Raw genomic sequence first — 18,260 nt, 5'->3', positions numbered from 1 at the left:
TCTGGCCCCGGGGGGTGCCCCCACGGTGGCCTGGCCCGCGATCGGGGCCCACCGATCCGCGGGCGGGCCTGTGCCGTGGGGGCACTCTTTTCCTTCCACCTTCGCCACGGTCTCCACTATGGCGGAGGCGGAAGAGACTCCCTCCACAGCGCATGCGCGGGGATGCCGTGAGCGGCCGCTAACGCTCCCGCGCATGCGCCGCCCGGCAATTTCATTTCCGCGCCAGCTGGTGGGGCACCAAATGCCTTTTCCGCCAGCTGGCGGGGCGGAAATCAGTCCGGCACGGGCCTAGCCCCTCAAGGTTAGGGCTCGGCCCCCCAAGATGCAGAGGATTATGCACCTTTGGGGCGGCGCGATGCCCAACTGATTTGCGCCATTTTTGGCGCCGGTCGGCGGACGTCGCGCCGATACCGGAGAATTTTGCCCCTGATGCATCACAATTGGGTTAAAATAGTCCTACAATGTCGCCAGCATTCACTTATAAAGAATATTAACATCTTATTAGGAGCCACTGGAATTCTGAAAACTGGTGATCATTTTGACACTAGTAGAGATAATTGTGGGTTTGCATTGTGTCACTGACATATTTTGCTTTTAAATGCATTAGACTGTTCAAGCGTCATTGCCAGGAGAATACTTGAGATTTCCTGTTATCAGAAATAGTTCACATCACTGAATACATGTCTCTTGTTTTTTAAACCTGGCCGCTACAAGCAAACTGGTTAACCAAAACAAAGAGATGTCAGAATTGAACTGGAGGCTAGATCAGTATCAGAGAGGAGTTTTATGTGTGACTCTTGTCTTTCCCATCTGATATTGACTGATCTGCTAAGAGGATTCTGCATTTTCTTTATATACATATATATTTAACAGTATTGCAGATTTCCAGAATTTGTTTTTTTGTGCAAGACACGTTTAGCTTGTTTGAATTGACTTTATACAGACTTTATTTCAAATGAATTACTGTCAACATTTACATCATGCCCAAAACTGAGCATGGAAAGATATCCTCTGCTGGCAAAATATAACAAAAACTGCCCCCTCCCCACCCACACACACACCACTCTCCCCACTCCCCCCCCCCCCCCCCCCCCCCCACCACCACCACCACCACCATCAACAAACTTAGAGATACTTCTCCATCAGCTCTTACCATAAAATAAATTGGCAATTTTAATCAGCTTAGAAAACTCAATCCTGTCACTCGCCCCACTGTCTCGATGCTCTTAAGCCCCGTCACCTCTGTGCTAGAGACTCCTTCACTTTCCTAATTGAACAGGCGCCTCAGATATTCTGAGCTTTGAAATGCTCCTGTCAATCACTGTCGCCGTGGATGGGTGAACTTCAAGCTTACATGAAATATTAGCGATTAGCAAACCAAGCATTGACATTCTGCATTGGGCTGAGGGATTATAAAGGGAAATAAGTTATATTAAGGCAATATTATTACCTTTCACAATCCCTTCTCACCTCTCCCGTATATAGCAGGCATGCACATTCATCGCGCCGCATGCAAGAACAGGTCATGTAAAAAAGCTTCAGGTTTGGCTGCAAATATTGACAACTACATCTTAACTCTCCATAAAGGATTAACTGTTTGACCCACCGAAAATAAATGCTTTCAATTTAAACCGACAGCATTGAGAGGGGAGAGTGGAGCACACAGAAAGCTTGAAAATAGAGGTTTGCCGTGAATAGCACATCATTCCCAACCATAGACTGTAAAAGGAGCATTGCAAGGTCAGGTCATAATACCTCACATTAGTGTTGTATAGGAGCAATTAAAAACCAACAGGGGTTTAGGACATTAGTTCTTTTTTTGATCCTGTCATTCTTAATTCTGATACAGAAACAAAGAGGAATAGTTTTAAAAGTTTGCGATTTGAAAGAGTTTTTTTTTCTTTGTTTTCCAAATGTGAGCAAATATTGATTTTTGAAGTCTTGGGGGGGGGGGGGGAAGAGGAAGCCAAACATTGTCAAACCGGTGACTGATAGTCCATCATGGCAAAGTATGAGGGTGGGAGAGGGAGGGCGAGAACATGTTTTTGGATGATGGGCTGATGGCTGCAACTCATAAGCAGTGGGACATTGCAACAACAACTTGCATTCATACAGCACCCTTACTAGAGTAAAATATCTCACGGGACTTTGCGATATCAAACATGATTTGGGACACTGCCAGGTCACTTGTAACCTGCTTCCTGAAAATTTCCCTATTAAATCGCAGCGCCAGATGTTGCTCAAATTCATGCCACTAAGTTAAAGGGCGGCACGGTAGCACAGTGGTTAGTTAGCACTGTTGCTTCACAGCGCCAGGGTCCCAGGTTCGATTCCCAGCTTGGGTCACTGTCTGCGCGTTCTCCCAGTGTCTGTGCGGGTTTTCTCCGGGTGCTCCGGTTTCCTCCCACATGTCCCGAAAGACGTGCTTGTTAGGTGAATTGGACATTCTGAATTCTCCCTCAGCATACCCGAACAGGTGCTGGAGTTTGGCGACTGGGGGCTTTTCACAGTAACTTCATTGCAGTGTTAATGCAAGCCTACTTATGACACTAATAAAGATTATTATTATTAAAAATAACCGTTCAATTCACAATTGTAATTCACTCACTGATCTACACAGGAATTGACTGAATAGGGCCTTCATCCGTTTTAAAGGAAGGTGCTACCACTCCACAGTATGTGCACACTGCTCTAACAAAAGGTTGTTTTTATTATTTTCATTTCTATGGTTCACAGAGACGTCAGCCTTTGCCATTCTGCTCTCAAAAACCTTTGTTTAAAGAAATTAAAATCCATGATATGAAACATCCGCTGCCGTATCGCACATGTCCTTCAAATCGCTCGAGGTATTAAAAAAAAATGAATCTAGTTTGAAGGATAAAAGCAGTTTCTCAGTTTGTGTTCCAGCTGGCTGGCTCACAAGCAGCAGCTTAACCCTCTCACTGCCAAACAGTTTCCACAGATCTGCACAGAGTGGCTTCGGGTCAATGCAAACCTAATTGAAACCTGAGCGTTCTTTTATCTTTTTGTTTGTTTGTTCTTGAACCGAATGGACAGCGTTGAGTGTCCTCGGCAAGAAGCAGGTAGAAGCCAAGTCCCTCAGCAAATGTTAAACAACAAACAAGAATGGTAGCCTCTCACCCACCACAATCAGTCTACAGGCTTGAGGCTGTGCACTGATTATGAATCATTTCTAGTTTTTAAAAAAGGCACACATTGGCGATCAGGAGAAAATAACAAACTTAGTAAAAGTACACCCTGCTGTTTGGAGAGATGCAGCATTGCAGCAAAGACAAATCATCCACAGCAAAAAGTGAGAGAGACTAAAAAGAGTGACATACAATACTTGAGGTACTTATTTACCCCTGTGCATGCTTACATGACCAGAGCACCAGAGGCTCCAGGAATAAAATACACCCTCCAAAGAAATTGAAAATCAAAAGCTAGGAAATCCTGGAGTGAATCAGATTCATTCCTCAAACAGCATTAGCACCAGGAGCAGGCCAGAAACTGGGATGTCCCAGCAAAGTCACAACTCGCCCACAGTGAGAAAAATGCCAACATTTCAGAGCTATCAGAATGTTTTGAGTTGGTGACGAGCTGCCCTCCCCCCAGACCCCCTCCTTTAGCCCCTCTTACCTGGGAGGAAGCGCATTTCTAAATGCACATGAAGATGTCCTTGTCCCAAGATGGGGGCGATCTTGCCCTAACTCTTACTGCAATGAGCGCAAAGCTAGGGGTTGCTCCTGTGGGTCCCGAAACGATCTGAGGACTCCTACCCTCTTTTGTGTGTGTGTGGTTTAAATATACTTCTTTGGGCACGTCATTGCACCGTCAATTGTCTGATTTACGTTGCTGATGGTCGAAGGGCAAGACGTCAGCCACCGTGACTTGTGCTCAAGCTCGAGACAGGCACAGGGGAACACAACTCAAAAAGCAAATAAAATAACGTCCGTGCCTTCGAATAAATCCTCGGTCACGAAGCACATCAGCTGCATCAAAACCCCTTTGTCCTGCCCAGGTCCCAGGACGAATGTGGATCTTAAGAGTAAAAACCAGCTCATGCAAAATGTCATCACAGTGAATCAATACAGCCATCAAATTAACTTCCAAACCCTTCAACTCAAATGAAAGAATGCAAAGTGTGCTTGTCCATTCTAATTGCTCCATTTTCTACAAGTAGCAATAAAGACAAATGTAATCAGCTATTGCTCCCAAAGTCACCCCATACTTGCACGCATGTTATTGCGACCGTCAATTTGTGCGTTTAACTCAACATTAGCCGCGACTGACACTTTTTGAATTCTTACGTACGCAACTCACTTCTCTGAAATCCTCCTGTCATCTCAGATGAGGGCAACCTCGCTTCTCCTCGCGTCTGCAGTTTGGGAAGTGGGACATGGTCCAGAGGCTCAATCAACTTAACGGCTTCCTGTGTAAGACTAGGCAATTTCTCATCGATCCTGAGGTCAGGCTATTCCTCTGTGGGAGGTGGAGGTGGGAAGTACTGTGGGGGGAGGGGAGAAGGTGACGGTGACCTTTCATTATTCCAACCTTCCTCTTCTAATGGTAGAATCCCTACAGCGCAGAAGGAGGCCACTCAGCCTATTGAGTCTGCACCGACCCTCTGGGAGAGCACCCAACCTCGGCGCACTCCGCCACCCTATCCCCGTAACCCCACCCAACCTGAACATCTTTGGACTGTGGGAGGAAACCGGAGCATCCGGAAGAAACCCACACAGACCACGGGGAGAAAGTGCAGACTCCACACAGACGGTCACCCGAGGCTGGAATCGAAGCTGGGTCCCTGGTGCTGTGAGGCAGCAGTGCTAACCACTGTGCCACCATGCCACCCGATCTAGACCAAATGCATTTAGCCCCCACAACCAGAGTCCCTGTGCGACGGCCATGCTGATACGGGGTGCAGTAACACAGAGTACAAGTTCTGATTAATGTGGGATCACGCCTGCGTGATTCTGTATTCCTGAAACAGTTCCATTAATTGCTGTTCGATCGTACAGTGCCCTGTGCTCAGTAAACATGTGACAAGATAACTTTCACAAATAAAAATGGTGATTAATGGGGAGAGCTTCATCTTCGCACTTGCTTCACGTTCTGTACTTCAAATCTAGCCATGATGCTTGCAAATAATAAGCTCACTCTGGCAATCAATCGTAAGGAGGACGAAGCATAATCAAAAAAACAATTATTAGCATGCTGATATCAATATTAATCTAATGGCCACTGGGGGCTGAACAGGTTGCTTGTTTGACCAGGCAGTAATGGTCGATAAATGATGCAAGTTTTTAAACTAATTAACAACTTACCCATAAACTTACATTTCAACCACAAGAAGTGTAACAATAATATGACCCCTAAAAGCTGTGTGGGTGCCTGGACAAGCTGAACCCAAAAGAGACATGAATAGATTTTTGTTTGGAAATGTACAGGCTTACGGGAAAAGCTGGCGAAAGAGATTAAATTGGGCTGCTCATTCATAAAGCCGGAGGCGGAACGATAGACTGAACGGCATTCTTCTGTGCTGTAAAATGTTATGATTCTATGAAAGAGCATCAAGAGTATAAAAACTGGCACGTTATGCTGCAGTTGTATAGAACCTTGGTAAGGCCGCACTTGGAATATTGCGCACAATTCACGTTGCCACACTACCAGAAGGATGTGGAGGCTTTAGAGAGGGTGCGGAGGAGGTTTACCAGGATGTTGCCTGATTTGGAGGGTGTTAGCTATGCGGAGAGGCTGTTTTCATTAGAAAGACGGAGGATGAGGGGTGAACTGATGGAGGTCTAAAAGATTATGAGGGGCATGGATAGAGTGGATGGGCAGGCACTCTTTCCCAGGGCGGAGGAGTCAGTCACCAGGTGGCATAGGTTTAAGGTCCATGGGTGCGGCAGGACGGAGAATCCTGTCCAATGTCCTGCAGGGAAGGAAATCTGCTGTCCTTACCTGGCCTGGCCTACATGTGACTCCAGATCCACAAGTGTGTTAATTCTGAAATGGCGTGGTAATCCATTCATTTCACGGTCAATTAGGGGGAGGCAGCAAATGCTGACCCAGCCAGTGACATCCACATCCCATGAACGTATAACTTTGTTAAAATGTTCCTCTGTTCAACAGGCTCACTTGTTCTGAATCACTCTGATGCTGTTTTCGTTTTAATTTTGGATCCCACACACTAAAGCCAACAAGGTTAACAGCCACTTGCTACTTTGCTACTGTGCACTTGTGTAGCCATTTCTCCCCCATCACCCTCACATAATCTCACGTCACGCCCCCAAAAAAAGGGCTAGCAGAAAAATCCATGGAGGCGGGCGGCAGGGTGGCACAGTGGTCAGCACTGCTGCCTCACAGCGTGAGGGACCCAAGTTCGATTCCAACTTTGGGTGACTGTCGGTGTGGGGTTTGCACATTCCCCCCCTCCCCCCCCCCCCCCCCCCCCCCCCCGGGCCGGGTGTCTGCCTGGATTTACTCTGGGTTCCCTAGCATCCTCCCACAGTCCAAAGATGTGCAGGTTAGGTGGATTGGTCATGCTAAATTGCCCCTTAAGGTGGGGTTGCAGAAACGGGGCAGAGAATTGGCTGAGGTAGGGTGGTCTTTCAAGGGGTTGGTGCAGACTTAATGGGCCGAATGGCCTCCTTCTGCACTGTAGGGACTCTATGATTCTATGAAGACAAAGGTACTTTGGGAGTTGATTCAAGTAGTTCCAGGAATATTGAACTCAGCAGAGCAAAAAAACGTGCCAAACAGAATGCCTCCTTGATACAACTGGTGGAGTCAGCATTGAGGCACTAAAGAGTATAGTGCCTTGTCCATCACACGGAATAAAATATCGCTGGCATGGGAAGAGACTTGGCCTCCGAATTCTGCTGACATTTCACAAGCTTCGTCTTTCAGCTTTCATGACTCGATTAAATTACGGCCTCCCTTTCACCTTAGCCGTCTAATACCCCAGCCTCCTCCTCTGCTGAATCATTGCCATGTTGCCAGAAGGAAATTGCATTAATAATAGAAATGTGCAAAATCTTCAGCAGAACATCAAAGTAACCTCAAATTACTTGAACCTGCATTAATGCTGAACAAGCAATTTAGCATCATTTGCTGACTATGACTATGCAATATAACGATAGTAAATATAACAGAATATGTCTTACATTCCCCTACACATATGTTGGGGGCGATTCTCCGAGCCCCGCGTGGGGCCGGAGAATCGCCGCAGCCGCCCCCCGACGCCGGCGCACGATTCTCCGAGGTGCAGTGAATTGGTGCCATTTGCGCCGGCGCATTACCGGCCACTGGAATCGGCGGGGCTGCCGATTCTCCGGCCACGCCGATACGACAGAGTCAAGCCGGCGCCGTTAACTCCTGGTCGCTGCTGGAGGGAACTCTGCGCAACTGGTCGGGGGGCGGCCTGTGGGAGGCGGGGGACTCCTTCACTTGGGGGGGGGCCTCCAATGAGGTCTGGCCCGCAATCGGGGCCCACCGATCGGCGGGCCGGCCTCTCCCCCCCCCCCCCGGCCTACTTTCTGTCGTGGCCGGCCCCTGAACACCGACGCCATGTTGAGTCGGGGCCGGCGCGCTAAAGAAGTCCCCCGCGCATGCGCAGGTTGGCACGGCCCAACTGCGCATGCGGGGGTTGGCGTGGCGCCGGGCTGGAGCGGTGTGAACACCTCCAGCGCCGTGCTTGCCCCCTGTAGGGGCCAGAATCGGTCATACCCGGGCCCGGTTCGCGACGGCGCGAACACTTGGGCTCCATATTGGAGAATCGCCCCCATTAATTTCTCCCCCAACTTAATCAACTTCCCCGCAGACAGATTTAAATCATTTTTTAAATTATTAATTCGGCCTCAACAACATCCTGGCTCCTTTTTAATCGAGTTTCCATGAATCAGAAGAATTACCTGAGATGGCTTCATTCTGTCCTTCTGGAATTTGGTTTTGTGCAATTAATTAAACTTATTCATGGCCAAAATCTTTACTTTAAGAATGATTTTCACTTAGATTTTCCAGCTTTGGTGTTGAAATATGGCTGCCTTCTGCATTCATTGTGGAATGTGATCCTGATTCACCACTTCTATTTCACGTGACTGGGAATTAGGAAGCAAACAGGGACTCGTATATGCTGAAAATTGTAAATGCGTGATAATATGTCTGTCTCCAAATTTATACACATGGCTAATGTTGGATTCCATGGATTAGTGCTGGATTCATTTTCAGTGACTTGTCACATTAACCAATCTTTGAATTGTTGGCAAAGGAAGAATAATGGGGCCCAAAAAACAAAAATATATGCTGAAATAATGATCTCTTCTTGAGGTTTCAATGCCAGTTCTGTACTGTTTCAGTTCCGCCATCACAATTTATTACATATGAACAAATAAAATTGGAGAAGAAGGCCATTCCACCCCACAAACTTGCTCTGCCATTCCATGAAAACGTGGCAGACATGTTTGTGTTTCAAATTCCATAATCCTATCTACCCCCAATAATATTTGATTCACTGAATCACCAAAGGCCCTCAATGAAGTAATAGACTAAGGCATGATTAGGTCTTACTTTGAACACTCTGCCCAGTTCTGGTCATCAAGATAACACTCAAGCACTGGAGGCTGTGCAGAGAAGAACTAACCCCTCCAGAGGTCAGAGCTATGAGCTAAGGAGGCACCCGAGGAGTGGTTTTAACAAGGTGTACAAGGCGTGTTCACAAGAGTGGAGCTCAGAAACCTTGGGGATCATTTTAAATTAAACTACAAGGACTAAAATAAGGGACAAAGGTTCAAGCTTGAGGACATACCGGGAAGTTTTTCTGAAAACAAGAAGTGTGGAATAAGCTTCCAGTTCGAGAAATGGAGGGATTTAAGAAATAATTGGACTGTACAATTGGAGGGCTGCAGCATTTTTCAGTATGGATGAATTAAGAGGGTGGCACGGTAGCACAGTGGTTAGCACTGTTGCTTCACAGCGCCAGGGTCCCGGGTACTATTCCTGACTCAGGTCACTGTCTGTGCAGAGTTTGCACATTCCCCCAGTGTCTGCGTGGGTTTCTTCCGGGTGCTCCGGTTTCCTCCCACATGTCCCGAAAGACGTGCTTGTTGGGTGAATTGGACATTCTGAATTCTCCCTCTGTGTATCCGAACAGGTGCCGGAGTGTGGCGACTGGGGGATTTTCAGAGTAACGCATTGCAGTGTTAATGTAAGCCTACTTGTGACATTAATAAAGATTATTATTATTAAGATGAGATGATCATCCATAATTAACCTTCAATTTGGTAATTGTCTCAAGATATCTCTATGTATGATATTAAAGTATACTTGATATGCATTGCACAAATGTAATCTATACATACACATTATATATACAATTTGTCAAGTATATATATGATCAGGCACTGTCAAATGGGCAGCACGGTAGCACTGTGGCTTCACAGCACCAGGGTCCCAGGTTCGATTCCCCGCTGGGTCACTGTCTGTGTGGAGTCTGCACGTTCTCTCTGTGTCTGCGTGGGTTTCCTCCGGGTGCTCCGGTTTCCTCCCACAGTCCAAACACGTGTAGGTTAGATAGATTGGCCATGCTAAATTGCCCTTAGTGACCAAAAAGGTTAGGAGGGGTTATTGGGTTACGGGGATAGGGTGGAAATGAGAGCTTAAGTGGGTCGGTGCAGACCCGATGGGCCGAATGGCCTCCTTCTGCACTGTATGTTCTATGTTCTAACTGCAAATGTTATTGGTGACAAAGTGCTGTAACTCTCTTGATATCGGAATAATTTTACTCTCACGGATGTTTGTGATGGGGCTGAGAGTAATACTGTCCTTTCCACTTCTGATGCATCATCGGAGGCACCAGAAAATCCCACTGGCGTGAACGCCAGGAAGATCTCGCCCCAGGTGTTTTAATAATAATAATCTTTATTGTCACACGTAGGCTTACATTAACACTGCAATGAAATTACTGTGAAAAGTCCCTAGTCACCACACTCCGGCGCCTGTTCGGGCATGCTGAGGGAGAATTCAGAATGTCCAATTCACCTAACAAGCACGTCTTTCGGGATGTGTGGGAGGAAACCGGAGCATCCGGAGGAAACACACGCATTTTGTGTTTGAAAACTTGTAACAGTGGTTGGGTCAGCAAAGAACTGGCTTCCCTGGGCCGTCCAAGGGTTAACTAAATTTCAATTACGTCGGTGATATGCCCTAAACCTTTGTGCAAATATAAGCTTCATTTTCACCTGTGACCAGGACAATTGTTAATTGTGAAGTGGTCCACATTTCAACACAAAAGGCCTGATCGTTTAGTTTGGGATTTCAGCACCAAGGACAACTCTTGCTCTTTATTTGGGCCTGTGACCAAGCTCTGCTCTCCGAGGGCTTTCTCTTCACTGCTAAATGAGCCAATGTTTGGATGTCGCTTTGGAATGCGAAGCAGTGATGGGGGTGTCAGCTGACGGTTTTTGGAAATGTCATCTCTGTAAACTGTGGCTCCTCCTGAGCCCCGAGAGTCAGCATCAGTGACAGAATTGCACAAAGCATGTTAAACACTGCAATGTGGCCACAAAGCGCATTTTCCGGTGGTTGAATGTCAAAAGTAAATGAATCAGTCCCTTTCAGGAGCTAACGGGGTTGGGGTGTGATCAGGCTGGTGTGAAATATATCCCAACTTTCTACGATGGGAGACTTTGTTGCCTCTGCTGACGATGTGAAACTATTTTCCAGTTACACGGATTATTCATCCAGCACAAAGACAAAAGGTCAAACCTCCTCTCGTTGACGTTGTCGGAAAGATGGACAGACTGATAAAAGGCACAAACAACAGACGGATTTATACTTTGCAAGTGCCTCTGTTTGTATCTGCCAGGAAAATATCTATGTAAGATGAGCAGATGGTGAGGTTTAATTGGGAGTTATGGATAATTAAAATTATAAATTCCTCTTTATCGCATGCTGACCTAATTCTGATTGAAATTTTAAAAGGAAACCTCATTCTGTAAAACCACGCACCATGTAGGATCTGCACTACTAAAGTGTTGTAACTATATATATATAAAAATAACACACAAATACTGTGACACTGCTGGTAAGAAACAGCACACTGGGGAGTTACAGGCTGCAGATCCTTCACAAGGGCAACACGTTTCCTAGGAAGTTATTAGAATCTATTACCCAAATGAGATATCAGCTGCATTGAGTCATGAACAATAGGATTACATGCGTGATATCAATAATCGGACACGTAAAGAGACCGTGTTAGGTAACATGAGGAACAGGAGCCAACCTGACCAGACCCTTATGCCCCTTCCAATGGCTGATTTGGAAATGTTGCAATGTGCAATGCCTTTTAGTTAATCAGACAAATTCTATTTCTTGTGTGGAAAATCAAGCATTGGGTTGATCAAAAACCTTTGCACATTCTGTAAGTTGATTTTGACTATGTTGAAAGTCCATGCAAGTGAGCTAAAGGGGAAAACAAATCCTTTGCACACTTTTCCATGCTCCATGTCAGGACAAGAGGAAAACCACAAGTTTTATCAAATGTTTGTTTTTAAAGCCAGTGCTTCTTTGAGATAGATTTTTTTTAAAATAGCTGTTTATTAGATACTCAGATTGAGATTTCGGAAGATTAGATCGGTTTCACCATGCCTGAAACCAAAATGTTCACGCTGATCATCGTAATTCAAATCTTTGCTCTCCTTCATTTTACTTCACCCCTTATATTGAGCGGGATTTTCTGGGCCGTTTGCGCTGGCGGCGGGATTCTCTGATCCCGACCGGCAGCACAGCCCTGCCCGCGTGGGGTGGCTTTGATGTGAAATTGCCTTGACAAGTTATGGAGCAACTCATCTCTGTTGTGTCCCCAACCACCAACAATTGCACAAAAGCTTCAGCTTTGACTTTCTCCCCATCCCACCCCTGCAAACAGTCCCTTGTCCATCACGTCCCCAGGCAATGGATCAATGGATAAACTCAACTCCGGTCATTCTGGATTTGGGCAAAGGGAAGTTATCCGAACCATTTCTGGAGCTGGCTTCTTCCCGGGGCACTACCACTGAGGCAATGCATCAATAACATACTTTCACCTGCTCGCGGGGGAACGCAAAAGGATGGTCTGCAGCCTACACCAAGATTCACCAACAGGTTTAATCTCACCCATCGTGTAGGGAGGTGCCTCTCCTTCCACAGCCACGCAGTCAGCATAATGAACTCCGAATGTAGATGACCAGCCCAGCAACAGTGGCAATGCATTGCTGTTCTGAAACATTCGGGTACAAATGTGTCATAGATGGACACATAAAACAAGCACGATAGTGAATCCTCAGCCTCTGATGAACTCGGCTCCATTTTCTGACCCATTCATGAACTTCTCTGAACTTTCTCTGTTTACAAGTCAAGAAAAGAGCAAGCGCTTGCATTTATGTCGAGCATTTCACATCCGTAGGGCCTCCCCAAAGCTCTTCACACCCAATTACATTTTTTTCTGTCCATTTTCTAAGAACGTTGTCGCAATGGACGAAACATGGCAACTAAATTGCCCACAACATGATCCCGCAAATGTCACTGAAATAATAAGGGGGCAGATTTGGCCTCAATTTTAAGTCTCATCTGAGAGACGGTGGGCGGGATTCTCCCATCTGACGGCAGAGTGTTGACGCCGTCGTAAAAACTGGAGAGTTTAACGACGGCGTCATCGGACCACTAAGTGTAGTGATCCTCTGCCCTACAGGGGGCCAGCACGGCACTGGAGTGACCCACGCCACTCCAGCTGCCGATACCGGAGTCAAATGGGCACCGCGGGTCTGCACATGCGCACTGCGACCAGCGCGAATGAGCGCATGCGCGCTGCGACCGGCACGAATGCGCGCATGTGCGGTAGCCTCCTTCTCCGCTCCGGCCCCGATGCACCATGGCGTAGGGTTACAGGGGCCGGCGCAGAGCAAAAGTGGCTCCCACCAGGAGAGGCCGGCCCGCCGATCGGTAGGCCCCGATCGCGGGCCAGGCCATGGTGGAGCCCCCCCCCCCCCCCTCCCCCCTCCAGGCTGCCCCCGACAGGATGGATGCCGAGGTCCCGCCAGGTAAGACCAGATGTGAACGGCGCCGGCGGGACTCACCTCGGCCCATCACGGGCGGAGAATCGCTACGCGGCCCCCGATCCGCGCCGACCACGCCAGCGCCGATGGCGCTGATTCTCCGGTGACCGGAGAATCGGCGGACCGGCGTCGCGCGAATCGCGACGGCCCAGCGACTCTCTGAACCGGCATGGGCTGAGAGAATCCCGCCCGGTATCTCTTTCAGCGCTGCATTGAAATGTGAACGATAATTTTGTGCTCAAGTCTCTGGAGTAGGACCTGCATGCATAAGCTTCTAACTGGAGGTGTGACCACAAAATCAAGGCCGACTCCATAGTCTAGTGCTCATGTTTGCAACATTAGTGGACCTCCCCTTTCTCTAATTTGTTGTGGCTCCCTTACCTTCAATAGGTTGTACTCTACAGTCAGTTTCTTCCGACAGGCTTGCTGCCCCTTTAAGATCCAACAACCCCATCCAAAGTCTCATAGGACATGTTAGGCTGCTTGTCATCACAGGTCTTGAAAGCAGCCTTTTCTAGTGCAAAACAGATCTTTATTCTGCTCTACAATCAGAATGGGCCATCATTGATCTTCTAATGAAGGAGTTCTATGCAGCCTATGCATCATTTGGAGCCAAGTGCATCTTTCTTTGTAGTTATTGACCAGCTGGTCGCTTTTCTTACCAGTCTATTTTAAAGGATTCATTCCATCCCTTGTCACAAAGTTTGAACCTGAACACACCAAGGCAGGGCAAGCACAGTGTGAAAGTCCCTGTGAAACATTGTCTTAAAAAAATGTTTTTTAAAGGCCACTCACAGCTTGTTCACAACTCCATCTGCAGGCATGCATATTGCGATCTAAATAAATTGCTGATGACAGAGAAGGATTATCACTAATCTGTCTCAAACCGCTGTGCAGTTTCTCTGAGGTAACGTTTATCACTCCCATAATAGCCACATCAGGGGTGCAGAGAACTGAGACATCTTTCGGATTCGGCAAATGATTGAAACTTTCCACCGAAGCATCATTGTTTAATACAAAAGCAGAACCTGACGGCCCTGGGCCAAAGGCAATGTTTATGGGTTACCTTGGCCTGGGACGGCCCACTGAATACTAATTCAGCCACTTAAAACCAAATCCATCCAAATCACATTGGGGAAAAAATGGAGCTGTTGCAGTCTTACAGTGTTAGAACATAGAACATAGAACGATACAGCGCAGTACAGGCCCTTCGGCCCACGATGTTGCACCGAAACAAAAGCCATCTAACCTACACTATGCCATTATCATCCATATGTTTATCCAATAAACTTTTAAATGCCCTCAATGTTGGCGAGTTCACTACTGTAGCAGGTAGGGCATTCCACGGCCTCACCACTCTTCGTGTAAAGAACCTACCTCTGACCTCTGTCCTATATCTATTACCCCTCAGTTTAAAGCTATGTCCCCTCGTGCCAGCCATTTCCATCCGCGGGAGAAGGCTCTCACTGTCCACCCTATCTAACCCCCTGATCATTTTGTATGCCTCTATTAAGTCTCCTCTTAACCTTCTTCTCTCCAACGAAAACAACCTCAAGTCCATCAGCCTTTCCTCATAAGATTTTCCCTCCATACCAGGCAACATCCTGGTAAATCTCCTCTGCACCCTCTCCAAAGCCTCCACGTCCTTCCTATAATGCGGTGACCAGAACTGTATGCAATACTCCAAATGCGGCCGTACCAGAGTTCTGTACAGCTGCAACATGACCTCCTGACTCCGGAACTCAATCCCTCTACGAATAAAGGCCAACACTCCATAGGCCTTCTTCACAACCCTATCAACCTGGGTGGCAACTTTCAGGGATCTATGTACATGGACACCTAGATCCCTCTGCTCATCGACACTTCCAAGAACTTTACCATTAGCCAAATATTCCGCATTCCTGTTATTCCTTCCAAAGTGAATCACCTCACACTTCTAGTTTTTGCATCAATAGATCTACTGATGGATTAAAACTTGAATAGGCAAGTCTTATCGCCAACTGCATGAGTGGCTTTGGTGATGTCTGGTTTACAAGAGAGCCCATAAGTACTCATATCCTTTGGACGCGAACATTATCTAATTTTAAGACTTGAATGTAGCCTTCAACTTGCAAAGCAAAGGAAATCACTCAGTGACATACCATGCCTGTGAATGATGGGGAGCCAATACCACTCACTTGGTGTTGGCAGGGTGTCTGCTCAGCGAAGTTACCACTACCTAAACTTGTAATTACACCGGCTTTCATGTTAAACCGTCAAAAAATAAATGTGGGACACTCCTTACTCACTGAAAATCAAACAACACAATGGGCTGGATTTCCAACCCTTGCCGCTGGTGGGATTTTCCAGTCCCACCGAAGGCTCCCCCCCCCCCCCCCCCCCACCCCCCACCACCCCCTCACCCCCCATGCGGCGGGATGGGTGAGCCACGCAGAAGGTCACAGACATCAATGGGACCGGAAGATCCCGTTGGTGGTCAATGTCGGGTCGCCTTCGTTAACGTAAAACACAGCTTGGGAGGATGGAGGGGGGGGGATGCAGAAAATCCCGCCCAGTGCCCTGGGGAAACTGCAGCCTTGGGCAGTTATGCCCAAGCGAATGAAGTTGAATTGCCACCAGGTTGGAAAAGAAAAATCAGGTGGGGTTGAAAATGTGCGGCCACTTCTCATCACTGTGCAAAATGAGTTTTACCCTCATTTACTCCGTTGGTTAGAAACGATCAAGACAAAGCAGTGACTATATTGACCCAATAAGCATGTGCTCAGGCCTCCTAAAAGATCATATCCCATAAGACCATAAGAAGGAGCAGAATTAGGCCACTCGGCCCTTCGAGTCTGCTCCGTCATTCAATCATGGCTGATATGTTTCTCATCCCCATTTTTGTGCCTTCACCCCATAACCTCTGATCCCCTTATTAATCAAGAACCTATCTATCTCTGTCTGAAAGGCAGTGATTTGGCCTCCACAGCTTTCTGCGGCAAAGAGTACCACAGATTCACCACCCTCTGGCTGAACAAATTCCTCCTCATCTCTGTTTTAAAGGATCATCCCTTTAGTCTGAGACTGCGCCCTCTGGTTCTAGTTTTTCCTACTGGTGGAAACATCTTCTCCATGTCCACTCTATCCAGGCCTCACACTATCCTGTAAGTTTCAATAAGATCCCCCTCATCCTTCTAAACTCCAACGAGTACAAACCCAGAGTCCTCAACCATTCCTCATATGACAAGCTCTTCATTCCAGGGATCATTCTTGTGAACCTCCTCTGGACTCTTTCCAAGGCCAGCACATCCTTCCTTTGATACAGGGCCCAAAACTGCTCACAGTACTCCAATGGGGTCTGATGAGAGCCATATACAGCCTCAGAAGTACATTCCTGGTCTTATATTCTAGCTCTCTCGACGTGAATGCTAACATTGCATTTGCCTTCCTAATTGCCGTCTGAACCTGCACGTTGACCTCCTCTAATGACGGACATATAACTGTTCGAATGAATGTTCATGTGTCTTGACGGCTGGAATTGGAATTAATAGAAAGTACCCGTATCTCTCTGCAGTTTCTCCTGCCACACAAACATTGGAGCAGTTAACCTTTAGGCCACACACAATCAAAGTCGAGTCAAACGCAGTTTGGTGCATAGCATACCGGGTACATAATTGTCTATAAAACCAAGCACACTACCTTGGACCACAATATTATGCTTCATGCACAGCACATGTTAACCACTAAAAGGATTGTCTTTGCACTCAGTATTTCACTAGCATTGCTATTTTTGAAATGGGAACTGTGGATGAAGGCCTATTACTCAAATTTTGGCTGGAGATTGTCTTCAAGATAGGATTCCATGTCACGTCACACACCAGTGGAGGCTCAACTGGCGGAACTCTCGCCGTGAGAGTCAGAAGGCTCAAGCCCCACTCCAAGGAGGGGATCTTCTGGCCCTTCCTGCCTCTGGCTTCTCCTCTGCCTTCGGGAAAACATGCTGCGGGCGGGGGCTGGGGTTGGAATCCGACCTCAAGTCTTCAGTGCAAAAATCAAAGCTCACACTCTACTGCAGTATTAAGGGGGTGCTACACTGTTGGAGATGCAGCCTTTTGAATGAGGCATTAAGCTGAGTTCCCATCTGCTCCCTGAGGTGGATATAAAAGATCCCATGGCGCTATTCCTCCCCAGGGTCCTGGTCACTAATTACGCCTCAATGAACATCATGAAAACAGATTCTCTGGTCATTTATCACATGGCTATTTGTGGGATCTTGCTGTGCGCAACTGGCTGCCGCGTTTCCCACATTATAAGAGCAAAGTGCTTTGAGAATTCCAATGGTCATGAAAGGCGACATACAAATGCTTTTTCTTTCTTTACAGTGAAGGCAAGAGCATGGTTAAAAAAAACAGTGCTGCATGTGACTGGAAGGGTTATTATCTAAATGTGCCACATACAGAGACACACGATCAGCTCCATTTAGCTAATATGGTTAATTTGCTGAGCTGCCCAGTAATATATTCCAGTAGGTGAGATTGTCCTTCTGATAGTGCGCCACAGAGTCAGCAAGGTCGCAGCTATTTCCTCTACCCAGCACCCGCTCCACCCACCCCTGCAACCCAGCACCCCCCCCCCCCCCCCCCCCCCCCCCCCTCCCCAATCTATAAAGCGCAAATGACCTTGAGAAGGTTCTGCCTTCCAGATTTCTGACTGCAGCAGATTATTATATTACAGCTCAAATAAGCTGACTTTGACCTTTCCAGTTCTGTTTTTGGAATAAAGTAAAATACTAATCAATAGGCGGAGAACAGAGAACACATCCAGGAAAAGCAACAAGGACCGTCGTGACACTGCAGATATCTTTCTGCAGTAAGATGAGACACCGCCTCAACGGTATCGAGGCTGGTTGTTTGAATTAGACCGGGGAATGGGGGAAGATATCTCGGAGGACATCAGGAGAGCACTCCATGGAAGTGAGCATCTAGGCAGTTTACTGACCAGCATTGCCAGTCAAATCAGACCACGTCAATTCAGAGGTTTACCCAGTTAAGAGTTGACTTGTTTAAACCCAAATACCGCGACTGTACATTAGAGACCTCTGATGTACAATCCGTAAAAGAAGAGAATATTCCCAAATCCTCCTGCTCCCAAACATACAGATTAGAATTGGCATTAGGTGCCTGTTTT

At 47.1% G+C, this 18,260-nt stretch overlaps 1 protein-coding gene across 6 annotated transcripts in view; it reads right to left on the bottom strand.

The window, feature by feature from the left end:
- nrg1 (neuregulin 1) overlaps positions 1-18,260 on the bottom strand; it is a 226,915-nt gene that overhangs the window by 57,180 nt on the left and 151,475 nt on the right. Inside the window, exon 1 of one of the 6 annotated variants that reach the window (XM_072495413.1) lies at positions 3,640-3,742. The exons of the other annotated variants lie outside the window; for them this stretch is intronic. Within the exon in view, the coding sequence (XP_072351514.1) occupies positions 3,640-3,655 (16 nt within the window). The 5' untranslated portion in view covers positions 3,656-3,742. Of the gene's footprint in view, positions 1-3,639; positions 3,743-18,260 lie in introns of those variants that run through there. 6 annotated transcript variants of the gene reach the window in all.

Source organism: Scyliorhinus torazame, chromosome 3 (genome assembly GCF_047496885.1).
Source record: "Scyliorhinus torazame isolate Kashiwa2021f chromosome 3, sScyTor2.1, whole genome shotgun sequence".
NCBI classification, from domain to species: Eukaryota; Metazoa; Chordata; class Chondrichthyes; order Carcharhiniformes; family Scyliorhinidae; genus Scyliorhinus; species Scyliorhinus torazame.
Note: the sequence above shows the minus strand (reverse complement) of the source record. Positions and strands in the feature narration are given on the sequence as shown.